Here is a 22584-nt window from a genome sequence, read left to right as displayed (position 1 = left end):
TTTCGGAGAAGGCAATGGCACCCCACTCCAGTATTCTTGCCTGGAAAATCCCATGGACGGAGGAGCCTGGTAGGCTGCAGTCCATGGGGTCACAAAGAGTCGGACACGACTGAGCGACTTCACTTTCAATTTTCACTTTTATGCACTGGAGAAGGAAATGGCAACCCACTCCACTGTTCTTGCCTGGAGAATCCCAGGGATGGGGGAGCCTGGTGGGCTGCCGTCTATGGGGTAGCACAGAGTCAGACACGACTGAAGCGACTTAGTAGTAGTAGTAGTAGTAGTAGTAGTGTACTTATTTTACAAATGAGGAAATTAAGACTCAAGGAAGATAAGTAATCTACTCAAAGTCATTCAGATAGTAAGGAGCCAAGTTGGGATGAAGCCCAGTGTTTAGGGAGGATGTCCATGTTTTCAACACTGTTAGAGAGACCCTCCACTAGAAATAGCATGATCTCACTCTCACTAGATATCACAGCAAGAACATGTATCTGTATACCTTCAACTTGGGGGAAAAAAAAAAAACAAGAAAACCTTTTGCCTTTTGGTGACAAGGATACAGCTTGATATCAGCCCTCTTATTCTTTACATTAAATTCCAGTGAGCAGGAAGAAAGGAGGATTTTATGTTACTCGTGCTCTTCATTAAAGATGCTACTGCTGGTTATCCTCGATGAGTGCAGTCCAACAGAGCTCTCTGTGTGATGGGACTGTTCCAAAGTTGTGCTATTTAACGTTGGTGGTTACTATCCATATGTGACTACTGAGCACCTAAAATATGACTAAGGTGATGGAAAAACCAAACGTTTCATTTCATTTCATTTTAACAAATTTTAACAAGTTTAAATAGCCACTGGTTCAATTAAGAGCCACAGAGGGCTCCATTTTTTCTTCTAAACCTTGTGCCTGGCCACTATGCCCTGCATGAATGAATTATACTTATCTCTTCAGTCATGCAGATCAGAATGTTTGAATTATTCTACACACCTTACTTCCAGATATAAACCATCACTAAACTCTGCTGAGCTCAGCTCATTTAAAAAAAAAAACACAAAAACTCAAATGTTTGTACATGTCACCATTTCCCCCCAACTACTGAGGTCTTAGCCACCATCATGATAAACCTAAGCAACCACAATATGCCCTAAATTGTTTTACCTCTACACACTTCTCCGCCTTTTTCTGAATGTAATCATGTCATTCTCCTCTCACAATTTCAGTTGTTCTTGGGATAAGATTATATCCCTGAGTGCTTATTATATGCCAGGTTTTATGCTAGGTTCCAGGAAGAGTACAAGAAGAAAATTGACAAGTTCTTCCTTTTCTGTGTCCCAGGAGGCCCTAATAAATCTGAAGCCTATCATTCCAAAATCACTCACAACTCTAAATACACAAGTTTTCTGGGAGAAGACATGCCCAGTCCATTTTTTCTGAGCACTTGGAATTTGTAATGCCGTACAGTAAACATATATATGAGGTATGCTAAGTTAGTAAACTAAAGGAGATTACAAATATATTATAGACTCAGTTTTCTATCTGAAACACTGTCAACATTCAGGCAAGATAAAAACAGTGATAATAGTTTTGCTATATTGCCTGTCTCCTGTGTATATGGGGCTTCCCTGGTGATTCAATGGTAAAGAATCCTGTCAATTCAGGGGATGTGAGTTCGAGCCCTGGGTTGGAAAGATCCCCTGGAGAAGAAACTGCAACCCAGTCCAGTATTCTTGCCTGGGAAATCCCATGGACAGAGGAGCCTGGTAGACTACAGTCCACTGGGTCTCAAAGTCAGACAGGTCTTAGCAACTGAGTATGCGTGCACAAGAGTGGTGTCTGCATATTAAAGGCCTGTGTACATACGCAGGCTTCCCAGATGGCATAGTGGATAAAGAATCTGCCTGCCAATGCCAGAGATACAAGAGACTCCAGTTCGATATTTGGGCAGGGAAGCTCCCTTGAAAGAGGGCATGGCAACCCAGTCCAGTATTCTTACCTGGAAAATCCACGGATAGAGGAGCCTGGTGGGCTACAGTCCACTGGGTCATAGAGAATCTGACATGACTAGCAACTGAGCATGCATGCATGTACATATATACCAGTCATTTTTCATCAACAGCTCATTTTAAACCTCACAATAACTTTGTGTATTTATTATTTAATCCTTTATTTACAGTTGAGGAAACTGAATGTTAGGACACTTACATAAATTGTGGATTTGGAGAGTCAGGTTTCAAACCCGGAGTTGCACTTATACACACACACACACAGACACACACACACACCAAATACGGTAGTCATTAAGTGCTAGAGTTTCTTGATTATTCACTTAATTACTACAGGAGCCTTGCAGGACAAATGATAACATTATCTAAAAAGTGAAAAAGAATGAAAATTGAGAGATTAAGTAATTTTATAAAATTATAAGTGTGTATCAAGTGGTAGATACAGAGATTTTGGACTTATTATTATTCCAATTCTGGGGTTTTATCATCACAACCCACACTCTCCCCTACTCAATCCATGTGAAGGAAAGAATCCTGGTGCAATGGGCAAACATGCTTCTGAATGAGTTTTGCCTTATTTGTCCCAGAAGGGCTATTATTACAATAGCAAACAGCAAAATAAAACACATATTTCTATCGCCAGCTTGGTGATACTAAGCACTCTCCAGGACCTCTCATTAAATGATACCAAGAATCCATAATGATGAACTTAATGGCACACAGCATCTGTCCTCAAAACTAGGAGTTGGTAGAACAAATGCGCTTTCTATGATAAATAATACACCACATGGTATTCCAACTGTGCGTCAGCATTGCATGAAGAAAAACGAACAGAAGAAATAACACTAATCAGGTAGCAGTCAATAGCGGAATCCTGACGGGATATTTTTATGCATCATTGTTAGATCTTTAGGACTTCACATTTTTCTCAGAGAAAGCAAGCAAGAGAGACAGGAAGAAACATAAAGCAGAAGAGATAAAACATCTATGAGATTCATCAGCTTGAGGTTTATTTGTTATCTGTGAAGCCTAAACAATATAGCTGCTCCTATTGCTTTTCCCATTAATCACTGTTTCTTTCAGGCAGTAAGGATTTTCAGTGTGCCTTTATTTTATCCAAGGATGCAAATGTCAACAGACTCTTAAAAGTTATGTGCTTCAGCCAGGCCAAAATAAACAAAGTATAGGTGAGGCTGGAGATGTGGGTAGACGGTAAGGAGCCCTAGCTTGCCTTACAGGTTGGGTAAAGAGGAAACCTTGTGTGGTGAGAAATTTTGAAAGACAGTACATAAATTATACTTGAGATGATTTAATTCCATGGACAGAGTAGCTGGGGGACTACAGCCCATGGGGTTGCAAAGAGCTGAACACGACTGGGCTACTAACACAAATACACACACAACCACGTCCACGAACAGGGCGGCTCACTAGGTGGTAAAATCCGACTTAAAACCTTTTGTACAATGAGGATACTTCTGAAGTAGAATTTATCTGAATATATTTTAGTTCTAGTTCATAATTCCTAGCGAATGCTTTCAACATTTTTAAACGACAGCCCTGTAGCATCATCAGTTTGAAATAATATGAATCTTTTTGAATGCAATAGTCACAACATATTTTAAGATAAGGTGCAAGATCAGAAAATTAAAAATCTTCAGCATTTCTTTCAAATTATATATAATGCTTAGAAAACCCACTTAATAGTATATGATAATATTTAAGTGAGCATGTATTAACAGAACATGTCTCTGAAATGTAACTTTGTGCAGCAAACAGGGTTAAACCTGGGATTGCAATGTATCTTACTGTTATTTGCATATATAAGAATATACTGTATTCAAGAAATAGATTTAAGATTAGATATTCAATAGATAGATACACTTGTCATAGGTCAGTAATATGGCTCAAGAAGTGAAGAGTATAGAATATTTGAAATATATAGTATTAAACAAAAAGGTGTTTATCTTCATTGACAAAAATATTTTATTATCATGAATTTAGTATATGTACAATATTTACAAACACTAATACCTAAGAGAAAGCATTCACATTCTCTCAAAGAAGTGCTAGGAACTTTTATTTAAAGATGTTATGTTCCAAATTCTATCACATTTTTCCTACTAAAATGTTTGGTTCGACGTCTTATAGTTTATTTACAGGACTGTTCTCTGCCTAGTACACACAAAGGTTTATGTCTTAAATAAAACCTAAGAAAAGTTAATTGTTATAAATTATTCCTATCCTTTCTTTTAGACTCTCAAAATTATACACAAGGAAGTTTCTCTCCTTCCTTACCCCTGGGACCAATGAACAAAATATATACAAAGAGAAGAAATGAAGCAGGAGAAAAGGAGAAAAACACATGATATAAATCAAATTATTTTTTTCCTAGTGAGTTTTATGGACCATGAGGTTCATCTTCACTGAAATACTTCATTTCTTAAAACTGCTGTGCCATAATAAGTTTTCAGACATCATACTATCATGTAGAAAAGTATACATTTTTGACAAAACACTCTGTGACCACCCAAGCCTCCCGTCTAAACAAACACGTGTGCCATCATCATTTAATATGGTATGTGTAGCTGTCATAGAGCTTCAGTGCCACACGTTCCACCACGTCCTCTGGTAACTACATATTTCCACGTAGACTAAGCACAGCAAACTTTTGAAGTAGTACAAAATCCAAAGATAATACTCAACATAAAATACACAGCAACACTAAAACAAGCTATAAAAATTTTATGGGTGGTAGTTTGGCAAGACCTACATAACTTGCTGCATGCAACCCACGTTGAGGGACTGTAAAACTTGAGGCATTATAAACCCAGGCAAAGGTGCACATAAAGACGCACACGAATGCACGTGTACCTTCTATGCATTTAGGATCTCTGTGCTGCCTTCGACAGGTCACTCTCTCCTTTTATCTCCATTATAATAACTCCATAGTAAACCAGTTGTCTTCCCCTCACCCCACATCCTTCAAGGAGGCCAGGTCAAAGAACCGGGCTGCTTTATAATGCCACATCCCTTCTATATCATGATTACAGAGTCATTTAGTAAACTTCTTAGAAGCATGGTGTTATACTGATACTTGGTAATAAGAACCTCCCCCTCTTTCCTTCCCAACACATAATTTCAGTCTAGCTCTCAAGAGATTACACATGAAGGCTGTCTCCTTGATACTCCTGCTGGAAATCTGCATTATTACATTTTCAAACTGATTATGTGAGTCTGTAATGGGAATCGTGAATTTTTCTTATTTATTTATTTTTTAAATTGCTCAGCTGGAAAAGAATCCACCTACAATGCAGGAGACTGGTTTGATTCCTGGGTCAGGAAGATCCCCTGGAGAAGGGATAGGCTACCCACTCCAGTATTCTTAGGCTTCCCTGATGGCTCAGGTGGTAAAGAATCCACCTGCAATGAGGGACACCTGGGTTTGGTCCCTGGGTTGCGAAGACCCCCTGGGAGAAGGGAAAGGCTACCCGTTCCAGTATTCTTGCCTGGAAACTCACATGGACAGAGGACCCTGGTGGGCTACAGCCCATGGTGTCACAAAGAGTCGGACACGACTGAGCGACTAAGCACAGCACATAGTTAATTTATAATGTTGTGTTAATTTCCTTTATAATTTAATTTTTATTATTTTTCAGCCACATCATGCAGAATGCTGGATCTTAGTTCTGCAACCAACAATTGAACCTGTGCCTCCTGAGATGCAAGCATAGGGTTTTAACCACTGGACCACAAGGTAAGTCCTGTGTTACTTTCAGGTGTACCGCAAAGTGATGCAGTTTTATTTATATACATATCGTTATTTTAGATGTTTTCCATTATAGGCTATTACAAGATACTGACTATAGTTTCCCGTGCTATACAGTTGGTACCTGTGGTTTACCTATTTTATATACAGTAGTGGGTATATGGTAATCCCCAAATTCCGAATCACCCCACCGTAATATACCCCTTGGTAACCGTAAATTTGTTTCCTATGTCTGTGAGTCTATTTCTGTTTTGTAAATAAGTTCATTTGTATCATTTATCCATAAAAAAGTGAACCATGGATTTTGAGGAAGCAAGGTCACCACCAGAAAAGCCATAATAGATTGTTATGGCTATCATATTGCTATCACAGGGGAGAAATGATGGTGGTTGGGATTTGAATGAAAGGAGTGAAAATGGAAAAAATAAATGAATTTAGGAGCAGCTGTGGAATTAGAATGATGAGACACTGACACTTGAACTTGAATATGGATAGATGTAGTGAGACAAGATAAAATATTTATATTTTATATTTCTGCACTGAACTGTTGAACAGTGAATGTTATTTACTAAAATAGAAATTAACTGAGGGAGAATAATTTAAAGGGAAAGACGTTGCAAAGAATCAAGAATCTCTCTTATGGATGCTGTCATGAGAACACAGTAAGCCCATCCTCATTTACTGTACATTTTCTTGAGGAAGAGAAGGAAAAAAACTCAAATTCTAAATAGCTGGCAATTTTCCTAAAAGAGTCATCCATTTTTTTTTTTAATTTGAAGGAGAGATAAATTTAGAATAGAGTTTGATGTTCAGACAGAACGTAAACTCTAAACAAGAAGAAACCAAGATAAAGTTAGTTGGCAGTCTAAGTAGTCCTTATTATTTGTACAAGTTATTATCAAATAGTAAAGAATCTATCTTACATGTAGGAGACCCGGGTTCGATCCCTGGGTCAGGAAGATGCCCTGGAGAAGGGAGTGGCTATCCACTCCAGTACTCTAGCCTAGAGAATTCCACGGACAGAGGCGCCTGGAGGCTACAGTCCATGAGGTCACAAAGAGTCGGACACAGCTGAGCAACTGACTCTCAGAGTTTATCGCATTTGTTTTCTAGTGCTGTGTAACAAGTTACATTCTAAATACACCACCCAGAAATAATCTTTATGTTAGTGTGCATATTACTAATAGTTTAGTGTATTTCTAGTATGTTTTCCTCCTAGTTTATTTATGTATCAATCAAAATTAAGATACAATCATTTTGAATAATTAGTAGCCTGCATTTAGTGTTCTTGCCTGGAGAATCCCAAGGGCGGGGAAGCCTGGTGGGCTGCTGTCTATGGGGTCGCACAGAGTCGGACACAACTGAAGTGACTTAGCAGCAGCAGCAGCAGCAGCAGATTCACAGGTTATTCATAATACAACTCAGATGTGGAAGGAAAATTAAACATGGTACGGGGGCATGATAGTTGGGACCAAAAATCTGCTTTCCACAGTGAGGCTGATGAAAATGTGAGAATAGATGTAGAAAATAAAGACACAGTATTTCTTCTGGGTAGTGGGTTGAGAGCAATTTACTTTTTCCTTTTTATATTTTCTATATTCTCATGTTGTCTATAGTGAACATATTTTATAGAAAAAAATGTACCATATATTTCACATACCTGTAAAATATGGCTTCAAGAGCAAAGAAGCAGAAAATTGCTAAGCACACAAGCCTGTCTTCATAGCAGTAAACATAACTTGATATCTGTAATTTCTTGCTTGTGAATGTTTTGGACCTAAACTGTAATATCAAACTCAATATGTAGTGTTGTGGAAACACTTCACAGCCAATGCAAATGATGTTAAGCAGCTGAACTTGAACTCAGAAGGTATTAATGCTTAGGCGAATTAGAGGGAGGCCCCAAAGAATTTAAACTCTATCACTGCCCTCAGACTCTGTGTACGTACAATCTCAAATTTAATAAGTGATTCATTTTGAGATCAACGTATACTAAGAGACTAATAGCAAGGGAGGTTTTAGAAGGCTGCTGCATGCAATGACAGACACTGTGTTTGGGTTATGGAGTAGCTGTTGCACCATGATGTCCCTGCTGATATTTACACTCCATGTCACGATGGAGTGTAATTTTTTACACTTTATAATTATAATATATAATTTTTTACTCTTTATAATTATAATATATAAAATTATAATATATAATATATAAAATTATATATATAATATATATAATATAAAATATATACAATATATAAAATTATAATATATAATTTTTTACTCTTTATAATTATAGGTATGCATTATGCAAGCAGGTGAACCATGCACACACATGGTCCCTGCAAACAGTCACACTTAGTCTGTTCAGTGTATACCAACCTTGAAATAATAAAAATAATAATATGCTTAAATGTATGAGTGGGATATCATTCTTATTGAACTAAGTAATTTATGAACTACTAATAATTCCTTATCTTTAAGACAGTTGTGACTAGACCTATACTTAATACTCCTTTAATTTCCTACTTTACTTGCTATGTTCTTTTATAATTAAATCGAAACTCAAACTCAGGAAATCTCTATCTGTGAGCTTACAAAGCTGATGTCAATCAGAGTAGTCTTTTCAATTTTCCCTTTTCTACCCGCCTTGGTAAATGAAGGGAAGTCATGTAACAAAATATTCAAATAATACCCTAAACACTCCTATGGGTGTGTGTGTGCTAAGTCACTCAGTCGTGCCGACCCTTTGGGACCCCATGGAGTGTAGCCCACCAGGCTCCTCTGCCCATGGGGTTCCTCAGGTCAGAATACGGGAGTTAGTTGCCATGCCCTCCTCCAGCGGATCTCCCTGACCCAGGAATCCAACCCATGCTTCTCTCATGTCTCCTGCATTGGCAAGCAGGTGTTTTACCATTAGCACCACCTGGGAAACCCAAACACTCCTACAGGGAGACGTCAAAAACACACCAACTCCAAGTTGTAGAGGAGTTTACACCTAGTATGAAAAGAGAGATTGCAAGAGTCAATGGATTATGAAAGAAAGTGTAAGATTTTCAAAATCCAGACTTTCACAGAAGTCAAGGGCTGACAATGTTTGTAAATTCATCGTCTTGGTAACTGAGAGGGAACAGCTCACCTTTGCAACATGTCTAGTTTGGTCCTTTAAGGAAAAATTTTTGTGACCCCTGTTATACAGCTAAATTCACACTGTATTTACTAACTTTCCTTAAATAAAAGAGAGAGAAATGAAGAAAAGGAGAGGGAAAAAAGATTGTATATCTATGTCTTTGTGTCTGTCTATCCATCTGTAACTATCTCTATGCACCCACAGAGCCTATGCAGAAGAAAATATAAAAAGGGACTTAATAGCAGCTTTTATCTGCCACTCATTTACTTACTGCTCTTCACCAACTAAAATGATATAATTTAGTTAATGGTTATTTTAAAGATTCAGAAAATAATTATTTCTGTTCCTTAGCAATGAAAATGACCATAATATAAAGTTGCCCTAGCAACTTATTTTTCTCTGTTGAAGAAAAGACTCCAAGCTTTTTTTTTTAAAAAATGACTCTTTCATTAGAGATTTCCAAGCTAAAAATGAAGCATTTTGCACCCTTTGCAAGTGCTGAAAGATAAGGGCACAATGGCATCCACAGTCTTCGTCAAACAAGGTAAGAAAACCCAATAAAGTTGTGCTGTTGGTAGGAAAGTTGAGGCAAGCAAGATACTTTCTAGGATGTGAGTGAGACTAGGGTTAAAAGAAGCCACCTGCAGTAACATGGATGAACCTAGACATTGTCATAGTGACGCATGTCAGAAAAACAGACATCATATGGTACCACTTATATGTGGAATCTAGAAAAATAGTACTGCTGCTGCTGCTAAGTCACTTCAGTCATGTCCGACTCTGTGCGACCCCATAGACGGCAGCCCACGAGGCTCCCCCATCCCTGGGATTCTCCAGGCAAGAACACTGGAGTGGGTTGCCATTTCCTTCTCCAATGCAGGAAAGTGAAAAGTGAAAGTGAAGTTGCTCAGTCGTGTCCGACCCTTAGCGACCCCATGGACTGCAGCCTTCCAGGCTCCTCCGTCCATGGGATTTTCCAGGCAAGAGTACTGGAGTGGGGTGCCATTGCCTTCTCCAAGAAAAATAGTACAGATGAACTTTTTTACAAAAACAAAATAGAGTCACAGATATAAAAAAAACAGGGGAGCCCCAAAACTTTTGATTATCAGGGGGAAAGGGCAGAGGGATAAATTGGGAGGTTGAGACTGACATACAGACACTGCTGCTGCTGCTAAGTCGCTTCAGTCGTGTCCGACTCTGTGCGACCCCATAGAAGGCAGCCCACCAGGCTCCCCCATCCCTGGGATTCTCCAGGCAAGAACACTGGAGTGGGTTGCCAAAAAGAAACCAATAACAACATACTGTATACAGCACAGGGACCTCTACTCAGTACTCTGTAATGACCTATACGGGATAAAAATCCAAGAGTGGACATATGTGTATGTAAAACTGATTCACTTTGCTGGGGCAGAAACACAACATTGGAAAATCAACTATGAATGTGAATGTGTTAGCAGCTCAGTCTTGCAGACTCTTTGCAGCTCCATCAACTGTAGCCAGGTTGCTCTGTCCATGGAATTCTCCAGACACAAATACTGAAGGGGTTTGACATTCCCTTTTCCTGGGGAACCTCCCAACCCAGGGATCAAACCCAGGTCTCCTGCACTGCAGGTACACTCCTGTCTGGGCCACCAGGGAAGCTCTGTCAACAATACTCAACTAAAAATTAAAAAAATTTAAAAAAAAAAGAGGCCAAGAAAAGAACTGCAAAGTTCTTTTTAGGTTGGCAATTCCACCCAACCAAGAAAAAAGTCTCAAATTCTTTTGTAGGATAATGTCCTATTCTTACATTCTTAAATTGTTATACTATGCATATTAATTTTATAGTATAATATAATTTAATGATTATAGTATATTATTTTATATTATAAATATAATAATTTAATTTTATCAGTTGGATGGCGTAAATCTTAAAGGGCAGATTTTTAAAGAAAGTTTGCTGGATGATATTTTCTGTGCTTTTAAGTATGCCATTTCCACTGTCTTCATTCATAAAAGATATTATTATCAGACCTTATATAATAAAGTGGAGACATAGCCTTTTTCTCTCAATAATCAGTAGATATTACTCCACAGACTTCTGCAGAGAAATGTTGCTGCTGCTGCTGCTAAGTCGCTTCAGTCGTGTCCGACTCTGTGCGACCCCAGAGATGGCAGCCCACCCGTCCCTGGGGTTCTCAAAGCAAGAACACTGGAGTGGGTTGCCATTTCCTTCTCCAATGCATGAAAGTGCAAAGTGAAAGTGAAGTCGCTCAGTCGTGTCCGACTCTTAGCGACCCCATGGACTGCAGCCTACCAGGCTCCTCCGTCCATGTTATTTTCCAGGCAGGAGTACTGGAGTGGGGTGCCATTACCTTCTCCGAGAGAAATGTTAAGGTTAGCCTGATATTCTCAACAGCATGTAAAGAAATAAAAACTGCATACATTTTCTTTCAAGATTTTGCATGAATTCTTTCCCAAGAATGCAGACATTTTCTGGTAGTTTCCAGCTTTTTGCCCTAAACATCTAACATCTTTCCTCTCATCATTTTGAACGTTTTCCCACCTTTGTTTAGTATTTGAGAAGAATTCCTGTTTGTGTTCCACATCTCTGATGTAATTTCTCAGTGTCAAATCTGTTCTGATTCTGGATTTTTTTTTTTTTTTGCCTGTTGCATTTTAAATTTTTTCATTATTCTTTCCATTATTTCTATCTTCTTAGCATTTTCCCCAAAGGGGTGTGTGTGTGTGTGTGTGTGTGTGTGTGTGTGTGTGTGTGTGTGTTTGGTCACGCTGTGAAGCATGCAGGATCTTTGTTCCCTGGCCAGAGATTGAACCAAGGCCTCCTGCATTTAGAGCACAGAGTCCTAGAGTCTTAACCACTGGACTACCAGGGAAGTTCCAAATGTGATGGCCCTTAATTTAGCTCTTTCTGATTCCTTTTCATAATAGACATACCTCCTTACATTCTACTGAGATCACTAGCCAGTTTTCTTACAAATTTTCCGTATTTCTCTTTTGAATCTTCAGTATGACTTTTTCTCTACATTTCTTTAGAAAGTATTAAAGATTCATTGTTGAATTTTTTCCAACACATTTTAATAATAGGAGATTTACACAAAAAAGGTGCAATGTAGGGAGAAAAAGATGGCAGAAGAGTAGGTGGATGTGGAGTACACCTCTCCATGGATACATTAGGAATACATCTTCAGACACAATAGTGCATGCAGAACACCAGCTGGGAGCAGACAGGAGTACCTGAGCAGTGGAAAAGAACATACAGAACCATGCAAAACTTGGTAGGACAAGGAACTAGGGGGAAAAACAGGAGTGTCAGTAGGACCGGACCTGCCCTCGGCAGGAGAGGGAACTGTGGGGTCTGATCCCCACAGCGGGGCAATTGTCTGAGTCAGAGGAGAAACACGGCTGAGAGTGAAACAGCTGATCTGTGGCAGCCTAAATGGAATGAGAATCAGACAGTCCTTGCTGCAGCCATGCATACCCTGGATGGAGGCAGGTCATACCCTGGACAGAGATGCAGGTCCCCTGGAAGGCACAGTGGCTGAAAACTGGAGTTTAGGGATTGTGGAGCAATCCCAGGGCGAAGGCTGCTGTTGACTGCGGAGAGATGGATTGAGGGGGTGTGAGGGAGGAGATTGTGGTGGAAAATTCCTGTGGTGGAAAGCCAGGCAGCCATGGAAGCAAGGCGATACTGCTGAGTCACACGTAGGGGGTGGAGCCATCACCACAGCCTCTCTCTCCCCACACGCCAGCATTGGCAGCTGAACAATAGAGAGGCTGGCACGTCAAATGCCTGATGTACTGAGCTACAGAGTAGGACCCCACCCAGGGTGCCCCTTTAAGTGCCTGACAGGCCCATCTACAGAGCAGGACCCCACCCAGGGTGCCCCTTTAAGTGACTGATGAGCTGATCTATAGAGTAGGACCCCAGCCAGGGGAGCCCCTCTCTGTGCCTGACATGCCGAAAAACAAAGAAGGACCCCAGGCAAAGGAGCCCTCCCTTTAAGTGCCTGAATAAGCGCAGCAACAGAGAAAGACTGGCCAAAGGAGCCTTCTGATGGCCAGCTACAAGAGGCTTGAAAAAAGATTCTGATAGGGCCATAACTTTTGCTCTGCCAGGGTCCCCACAAGCCAATCAACCACACCACCTTCACACTCAACTCTCATGGGGGCAGAGCTGCCACAGGCAAAAGAAAAACTTTATGTCTATGCATGCAGGGTCGCTTTGGTTGAGTCCAACTCTTTGCAGCCCTGTAGACTGTGGCCTGCCAGGCTTCTCTGTCAGGGAGAGGGGTTCTCCAGGCAAGAATACTGGAGCATATTGGCCATTACTGGTTGCCATACCCTTCTAGACCACTATATCTCCTGCTTCCCTAGCAGCCAACTCCCCTGAGTACCTGGTGCTGCCAGATCCCCTGTGACCCAAGCAGGTGCACCACCTCCAGACGTGGCCCTCATAGGGGCAAACCCAAGTCCTCCAGGGCAGCCTCAGGAGCAATCCCCAGTGGATGACCCACATGCAGAGGTGGAAATAAAACCACAATTGAAACCCAGGGCAGTGTGGCTAAAGAAGAAGACCCAAAAGCTTCCCACCAGCTGTACAAGCCGCAGATTAAATCCAAATGATAAACTAGGCAGACTCCATCTATGGAATATATAAAAGGACACTGAAAGCTCCCACAAAAGAAAATGCACTAGTTCTGATAGCTGTGGACGTTGGAGCCAAGAACACACAGGAGTAGGACCAGATTAGAATCTCCGCTGCCCCCACAACAAGTCCAGAGACCAGCACAGTGCTGGAGGGCATCCTAGGGAGGTGAGGTGGACTGTAACTCCCAGCGAGGGAGGGGACTCTGACAGCAGTGACTCAAGAAAAACATTTATTATTCTTATGTTTTGACTTGTTCTGTAGATTCTTTTGGATTTTTTTTCTTTCTTTTTCCTTTTATTTCCCCCTTTCTGTTGTAGTTGTCGATTTTATTTGCACTATGAAATCTAATTAATCTTTTGACCTTTTTTTTTTCTCCTCAGTCACATTTCTTTATTGTTGTTATAAACCTCTGCCTCTAGGATGAGCATTTGCAGTTCTGTGGAGTTTTCCTTTTCTTTTTTCTTTAAATTTTCTCTTTAAAAATTTTTTAAAATCTATTATTATTTTTCTACATTTATTCCTTTGTTTGCTTTTCCTATGTTCTTTTCCCCTTTCAGTTAATCTTTAATGTATATAAATCTTTTTTATCTGCCTCTATTTAACTTTGGATATCTATTCTTTCTTATTAGTTTTGTTTTCATTGCTCTATTTCCCTATTGGCACTTTGCTTTAGTTTTGTTTTCCAGTTTGTGCTTTAGTTAGTTTTGTTTTTAACTGGTAAATATAATTTTTGATTTCCTTTTTTGCCAGGTCAATCTACTGTACTTTATTTTAGTTGGACTGTTTTGACTTTGCTTATTGTGTTTGAGGTCTCCTTTTCCCTGGCTTCAAGGCTGAATTCTTTCTTCCTTTTGGTTTCTGCCCCTCTAAGGTTGGCCCAGTGGTTTGTGTAAGCTTCTTATAGGGTGAGATTTGTGCTGAGTTTGTTTGTTTGTTTGCTTGTTTTTCCTCTGAAGTGCAAGACTGAGTGAGGTGGTAGTCCTGTCTGCTGATGATTGGGTTTGCATTTTTTTGTTTGTTTGTTGTTTAGATGAAGGGTCCTGCGCAGGGTGCTACTGGTGTTGTGATGATGCCAGGTCTTGTGTACAAGTGGTTTCTTTTGTGTCATTTCTCACTATCTGATACTCCCTAGGGTTGGCTCTCTGGTAGTCTAGGGTCTTGGAGTCAGTGCTCCCACTCCAAAGGCTCAGGGCTTGATCTCTGGTCAGGAACGAAGATTCCGCAAGTGGTTTTTTATGGTATTAAGTGAGATTAAAGCAAATACCCAAAAATGAGAAACCAAAGATGAACCCCAAACATATGGCAGTTAAAAAATCAGGCAAATGATAATTAAAATAATGGAATGTACACATATGCATATATACCCATAAGCAAAGTCCAAACAGTTCAACTAAAATCAAAACAAAATTAATACGGAAACACAAGTCTTAAATGACACGTTAGATGTGATAGATCTCATTGATATCTTCAGGAAATTCCACCCAAATGCAGAAGAATACACCTTCTCAGGTATATTATATATGCACAAAGAACATTCTCCAGGATAGACCACATCCTGGGTCACAAATCAAACCTTAGTAAATTTAAGAAAGTTGAAGTTGTATCGAGCATCTTCTCTGACCACAACGTTATGAGACTAGATAGCAATTACAAGAAAAAAACTTAAAAAAAAAAAAGAAACACAAACACATGGAGATTAAGCAATACATTTCTAAATAACCAAAAGGTTACTGAAGAAATCATAAGGGAAATAAAAAATTTCTAGAAACAAATGACAATGAAAACATGACAACTCAAAACATATGGGATGCAGCAGAAGCAGTTCTAAGAGGGAAGTTTATAGCAATACAATCCTACCTCAAGAAAGAAGAAAAATAATGAATAGACAACCTAACTTTACACCTAAAAGAACTGGAAAAAGAAGAGTAACAACAACAACAACAACAAAAAAAAAACACCAAAATTAGTAGAAGGAAGGAAATCATAAAGATCTGAGCAGAAATAAATGAAAAAGAAATGAAAGAAACAATAGTAAAGATTAATAAAACTAAAAGCTCATTCTTTGAGAAGATTAAAAAAATTGACAAACCTTTGGCCAGATTCATCAAGAAAAAGAAAGAAGAATCAAATCAACAAAATCAGAAATGAAAAAAGAGAGGTTACGACAGACAATGTAGAAATACAAAGGATTATAAGAGACTATTATAAACAACTATATGGCAATAAAATGGATAACCTGGAAGAAATGGACAGATTCATAGAAAAGTTCAATCTTCTAAGACTGCATCAGGAGGATAGAAATTATGAACAACCCAATTACAAGCACTGAAATTGAAGCTGTGATCAAAAATCTCCCAAAAAACAAAAGCCCAGGACCAGACGGCTTCGCAGGAGAATTCTATCAAACATTTAGAGAAGAGCTAATGTCTGTCCTTCTAAAACTCTTTCAAAAAACTGCAGAGGAAGGAACACTTCCAAACTCATTCTATGAGGCCACCATCACCCTGATACCAAAACCAAAGACAACACATACAGAAAAAAACTATAGGCCAGTATCACTGATGAAAATAGATGCAAAAATCCTCAACAAAATTTTAGCAAACAGAATACAGCAACACATCAGAAAGCTCATACACCATGATTAAGTTGGGTTTATTCTAGGGAAGGAAATGGCAACCCACTCCAGTATTCCTGCCTGGAGAATCCCATGGATGGAGGAGTCTGATAGGCTACAGTCCATGGGGTTGCAAAGAGTCAGACACGACTGAGCAACTTCATTTTCACTTTCTTTCTTTATTCCAGGGATGCAAGGATTCTTCAATATACATAAATCAATCAATGTGGTACCCTATAGTAACAAACTGAAATGTAAAAAGTATATGATAATCTCAATACATGCATAAAAAGCCTTTGACAAAATTCAGCACCCATTTATGATTAAAACTCTTCAAAAAATGGGCATAGAAGGAATCTACCTCAACATAGTAAAGGCCATATATGATAAGCCTCCAGTACACATTATTCTCAATGGTGAAAAACTGAAAGCATTCCCCCTAAGATCAGAAACAAGAAAAGGGTGCCCACTTTCCCCACTATTATTCAAAATAGTTCTGGAAGTCCTAGCTACAGCAATCAGAGAAGAAAAAGAAATAAAAGGAATACAGATCAGAAAAGAAGCAAAGCTCTCATTGTTTGCAGATGACATGATACTGTACATAAAAAACCCTAAAGATAGTATCAGAAAATTGCTAGAGCTAATCAGTGAATTTAGCAAAGTTGCAGGATACAAAATCAATACACAGAAATCACTTGCATTTGTATATATTAACAATCAAAAATCAGAAATAGAAATTAAGGAATCAATCCCATTCACCATTGCAACAAAAATAATTAAATATCTAGGAATAAACTTACCTAAGGAGACAAAAGAACTGTACATAGAAAATTATAAGACACTGATGAAAGAAATCAAAAATGAAACAAACAGATGGAGAGATATCCCATGTTCCTGGGTAGGAAGAATCAATATTGTAAAAGTGACTATATTACCAAATGCAATCTACAGATTCAATGTGATACCAATCAAATTACCAGACATTTTTCACAGAACTAGAAGAAAAAATTTCGCAACTCATGTGGAAACACAAAAGACCTCAAATAGCCAAAGCAGTCCTGAGAAAGAAGAACGGAGCTGAAGGAGTCAACCTTCCTGACTTCAGATTATACTACAAAGCCAAAGTCTTTAACACAGTATGGTACTGGCATAAAAAACAGAAATGCAGACCAATGGAACAAGACAGAAAGCCCAGAAATAAACCCATGCACCTATGGGTACCTTATTTTTGACAAAGGAGGCAAGAATATACAATGGGGCAAAGACAGCCTCTTCAATAAATGGTGCTGGGAAAACTGGACAGCTCCTTGTAAAAGAATGAAATTAGAACACTTCCTAACACCATACACAAAGATAAACTCAACATGGATTATAGACTTAAATGTAAGACCAGAAACTATAAAACTCTTACAGGAAAACATAGGCAGAACACCCAATGACATAAATCAAAGCAAGATCTTCTATGACCTACCTCCTAGAGTAATGGAAATAAATATAAAAGTAAATAAGTGGGACCTGATTAAACTTAAAAGCTTTTGCACAGCAAAGGAAACTATAAGTAAGGTGAAAAGACAACCCTCAGAATGGGAGAAAATAATAGCAAATGAAACAACTGACAAAGGATTAATTTCTAAAACATACAAGCAGTTCATACAACTCAATACCAGAAAAACAAACAACCCAATCAAAACGTGGGCAAAAGACCTAAACAGACATTTCTCCAAAGAAGACATACAGATGGCTAACAAACACATGAAAAGATGCTCAACAACGCTCATTGTTAGAGAAAAGGAAATCAAAACAATGCGGTATCACCTCACACCGCTCAGAATGGCCATCATCAAAAAGTCTACAAATAATAAATGCTGGAGAGGGTGTGGAGAAAAGGGAATGCTCTTGTACTATTTGTGGGAATGTAAATTGATATAGTGACTATGGAAGATGTATGGAGACTCCTTTAAAAACTAGGAACAAAACCACCATATGACCCAGCAATCCCACTCCTTAGCATATACCCTGAGGAAACCAAAATTGAAAAAGACACATGTATCCCATTGTTAATTGCAGCACTATTTACAATAGCTAGAACATGGAAGCAACCTAGATGTCCATTGACAGATGACTGGAAAAAGAAGTTGTGGTACATATACACAAGGGAATATTACTCAGCCATAAAAAGGAACACCTTTGAGTCAGTTCTAATGAGGTGGATGAACCTAGAACCTATTATACAGAGTGAAATGAGTCATAAAGAGAAAAATAAATATTGTATTTTAACGCAAATATACGGACTTTAGAAAGATGGTACTAAAGAATTTACTTACAGGGCAGCAATGGAGAAACAGACATAGAGAATAGACTTATGGACATGGGGAGAGGGGAGGAGAGGGTGAGATGAATGGAAAGAGTAACATGGAAACTTACATTACCATGTGTAAAATAGATAGCCAATGGGAATTAGATGTATGGCTAAGATACTCAAACAGGGGCTCTGCATCAGCCTAGAAGGGTGATGGGAAGGGAGATGGGAGGGAAGTTCAGAATGGAGGGGATATATGTATACCTATGGCTGATTCAGGTTGAGGTTTGACAGAAAACAAAATTCTGTAAAGCAATTATCCTTCAATAAAAAAAAATTAAAAAAAGGTGTCGTGTAAGCTATAAATGAGGATCACATATGTGATGAAAAATTTTCAAGTGCTCAGTAGTCATATTTAAAGAGCAAAAAGAGATGCATATAAAATTAATAATACATTGTATTTAACACCAATATAGCCAAAATGTTATTTAACATTTCATTATGAAATTGATCTTTTTCATTTGTGTGTGAAGAATTTGAAAACTGGTTTGTATTTTACACATATGTAACATCTCAAATTGAACTGTTCATATTGCAGTGATTAACAGTTTTAGCAGCCAAACATACTGGGCAACGCCAGTCTTGATTTTTATATTACCATCATACTTTATGATGTGCAATAAATCAGACAGAGAAAGACAAATATATTATACTGCTTATATTCAGAATCGTAGAAAAATAATACAAATGAACTTACTTATAAAATAGAAAGATTCACAAACTTAGAAAACAAACTATGGTTACCAAAGGGGAAAGGTGAGGTGTGCGATAAATTGGGAGTTTGGGATTAACAGATACACACTTGGGTGTATAAAATGGATAAGCAGTAGGGTCCTACTGTAGAGCTCAGGGAACTGTACTCAGTATTCTGTAATAACCTATATGGGAAAAGAATCTGAAAAAGAGTAGATATGTATTATATGGGCTTCCCCAGTGACTCAGCAGTAATGCACGAGTTGCAGGAGACATAGGTTTGATTCTCGAGTCAGGAAGATTCCCTGGAGGAGGGCATAGCAACCCACTGTAGTATTCTTGCTGGGAAAATCCCGTGGACAAAGGAGCCTGGTGGGCTACAGTCCATAGCGTTGCAAAGAGTCAAATACAACTGAAGCCACTTATCATGCATGCACATATGTATAACTGAATCACTTAGCTGTACACCAGAAACTGACACAATCTTGTAAATCAGTGACAGTCCAATATAAAATAAAAATTAAAAAGAAGACTAAAATAAAAAAAGATAAAATGTTTTATAGAAAAAGTAATTAAGGTAAGAGATGATCATAAACCATATTCTCTTACCTACACAAATCTTCTTTGATTTGAAGAGAGATCAATTCCTTAGGAATATGAAAAGAAAGTATGCTCTCTGACATCTGCTCCCGGATTTGCATCCACTTATTGTCAGAAGTGGGAAATCTGTATAATTTACACACTGGGTTCTTTAACACTGGAAAAGGAGAGAAAAATCAAGGTTAATAGTCATATTATAAAGATATGTCCATTAGATAAAGATCAGTTAACAAAATCATTAATCAGGCTACCATTCTAATTATTTATTTGATGAAAAATTTTTATTATAACCCATAGTGTATTTGAGTTCCTAAGAATTTTCTCCATACACTTTATTTTTTTCAGTAGCTTCTGGGACATCAGTCTTTATTAAATTAAAAAGTGATACATCAAATTCCAATTCATAAAGTGGCCACTGTGGTTCTCTGATATACTGCCTAATAATTCTTTTCCCTTCTAAAGATTTTCTTATAGTATATATATTTATAACTATAGATGAAAATATATGGATTTATATATCATACTTACTTTGAAAAAATATATATCTGAATTTCTTCCAATCACTGTAAGTCAGCTTTACCCACTTACATAGTAGGTGACAACTGATATGTTATATTAAAGGTTCGAAATGACCCTACAACCAAAAGTGACTTATTTCTTAAATGTCAAAAGATTTATTCCTGGTTTAAGATCTATTAAAATTCAAATATTATTCATACTTCAGTGCCACTAAGTCAATAACACACTTTGCTGAAACCACACGTTATTAGAAGCAGAACAGGAAGACTACAGAGCAAATTGAATATTTGGGGTGGATGGGCAGTGATTAGTGGAAAAGCAACATGGTCATGTCATTAAGGATTTTAAAAGATTAAAAGAAAAAGTGTAAAACTAGACATTAAGATAATACTTGAGACACCTTTTATGAGGTCAGCATTCCTGCTGCACTACCAAGCCCTATATTTCAGGGCAAGGTTTTATCTCCACTGCTGCTGGGCAATGAATGTAAGAGAAATACATCAAAATTTAGTGAACAACAAAATATCACGTCAATCACCAGTCAAGTATGTATGATTATTTGGCTCCAGTTTCCCAATAAAGCTAACTAAAAACAGAATTTGATATTGAAGTGGATGTAAGACTTTAATAAGACCCAGCCTGGAATGTGGCCCAAGTCTCTCCAATGTATAGAGTAAAACACCTTTCAACATTTCAGAGTTCCAAAAGCCTGTGATGCTCGTGTGCTAAGTCACTTCAGTTGTGTCTGACCATTTGCAACTCTATGGACTGTAGCCTGGCAGGCGCCTCTGTCCATGAGGTTCTCCAGGCAAGAATACTGGAGTGACTTGCCATGCCCTCCTCCAGGGGATCTTCCTGACCCAGGGATAAAATCTGTGTCTCCTGCATTGGCAGGCAGGTTCTTTACCACTAGTACCATCTGGGAAGCCAATAAGCCTGTACCACATTTATTACTTGGATAAATATATATACATACACATATATACACACATACATATATATTTCTGAGCATTAAAATGAGGAACTATTCATCCATTCTGCAACCACCATTCTCAGTGGTTCAGTCTGGACATTATCATTGTTAAAGAGGCACCATCTCACACTGGTCAGAATGGCTGCCATCCAAAAGTCTACTAACAATAAATGCTGGAGAGGGTGTGAAGAAAAGGGAACCCTCTTACACTGTTGGTGGGAATGCAAACTATGGAGAATGCCACTATGGAGAACAGTGTGAAGATTCCTTTAAAAAACTGGAAACAGCAATCCCACTGCTGGGCATACACACTAAGGAAACCAGAATTGAAAGAGACACATGTACCCCAGTGTTCATCGCAGCACTATTTACAATAGCCAGGACATGGAAGCAATCTAGATGTTCATCAGCAGACGAATGGATAAGAAAGCTGTGGTACATATACACAATGGAGTATTACTCAGCCATTAAAAAGAATACATTTGAATCAGTTCTAATGAGGTGGAGGAAACTGGAGCCTATTATATAGAGTGAAATAAGTCAGAAAGAAAAACACCAATACAGTATACTAACACATATATATGGAATTTAGAAAGATGGTAATGATGACCCTATATGTGAGACAGCAAAAGAGACACAGATGTAAAGAACAGTCTTTTGGACTCTGTGGGAAAAGGCAAGGGTGGGATGATTTGAGAAAATAGCATTGAAACATGTATATTATCATATGTGAAACAGATCGCCAGTCCAGGTTCAATGCATGAGACAGGGTGCTCAGGGCTGGTGCACTGGGATGACCCTGAGGGATGGGATGGGGATGGAGGTGGGAGGGGAGTTCAGGATAGGGGACACATGTACAACCGTGGCTGATTTATGTCAATGTATGGCAAAAACCACTACAATATTGTAAAGTAATTAGCCTCCAATTAAAATTTCAAAAAAAGTACATCAGAAACCTCGATAGCAAACATCTCATTCTTCAATAGCCAGATTCAAAGCTCCCACTACACTTCTCTATTTCCTCTAAGTGTTATCTAGAATGTGCACTTTTTAAAAACACCAATGTGGTTTAGTCACTAAGTAGTGTCCGATTCTTGCAGCCTCATGTGGACTGTAGCCTGCCAGATTCCTCTGTCCACAAGATTCTCCAGGCAAGAATACTGGAGTGGGTTGCCATTTTCTACTCCAGGGGATCTTCCAACCCAGGAATCAATCTGAGTCTCCTGCCATTTCAGGCAGATTCTTTACCCACTGAGCTGCGAAGGAAGATAAAAACACCAATA

The 22584-nt window shown here is 38.6% G+C and overlaps 1 protein-coding gene across 5 annotated transcripts in view; it reads right to left on the bottom strand.

The window, feature by feature from the left end:
• Positions 1-22584, bottom strand: part of INPP4B (inositol polyphosphate-4-phosphatase type II B) — a 714114-nt gene that overhangs the window by 207471 nt on the left and 484059 nt on the right. For all 5 annotated transcript variants that reach the window (XM_019977498.2, XM_070769067.1, XM_019977497.2 and 2 more), the window contains one exon: positions 19819-19966. In XM_019977498.2, the coding sequence (XP_019833057.2) occupies positions 19819-19966 (148 nt within the window). The remainder of the gene's footprint in view (positions 1-19818; positions 19967-22584) is intronic.

The sequence above is a fragment of the Bos indicus genome, chromosome 17, assembly GCF_029378745.1.
Source record: "Bos indicus isolate NIAB-ARS_2022 breed Sahiwal x Tharparkar chromosome 17, NIAB-ARS_B.indTharparkar_mat_pri_1.0, whole genome shotgun sequence".
Taxonomy (NCBI): Eukaryota; Metazoa; Chordata; class Mammalia; order Artiodactyla; family Bovidae; genus Bos; species Bos indicus.
The sequence above is the reverse complement of the archived record's forward strand: the minus strand, read 5'-3'. Positions and strand labels throughout refer to the sequence as shown.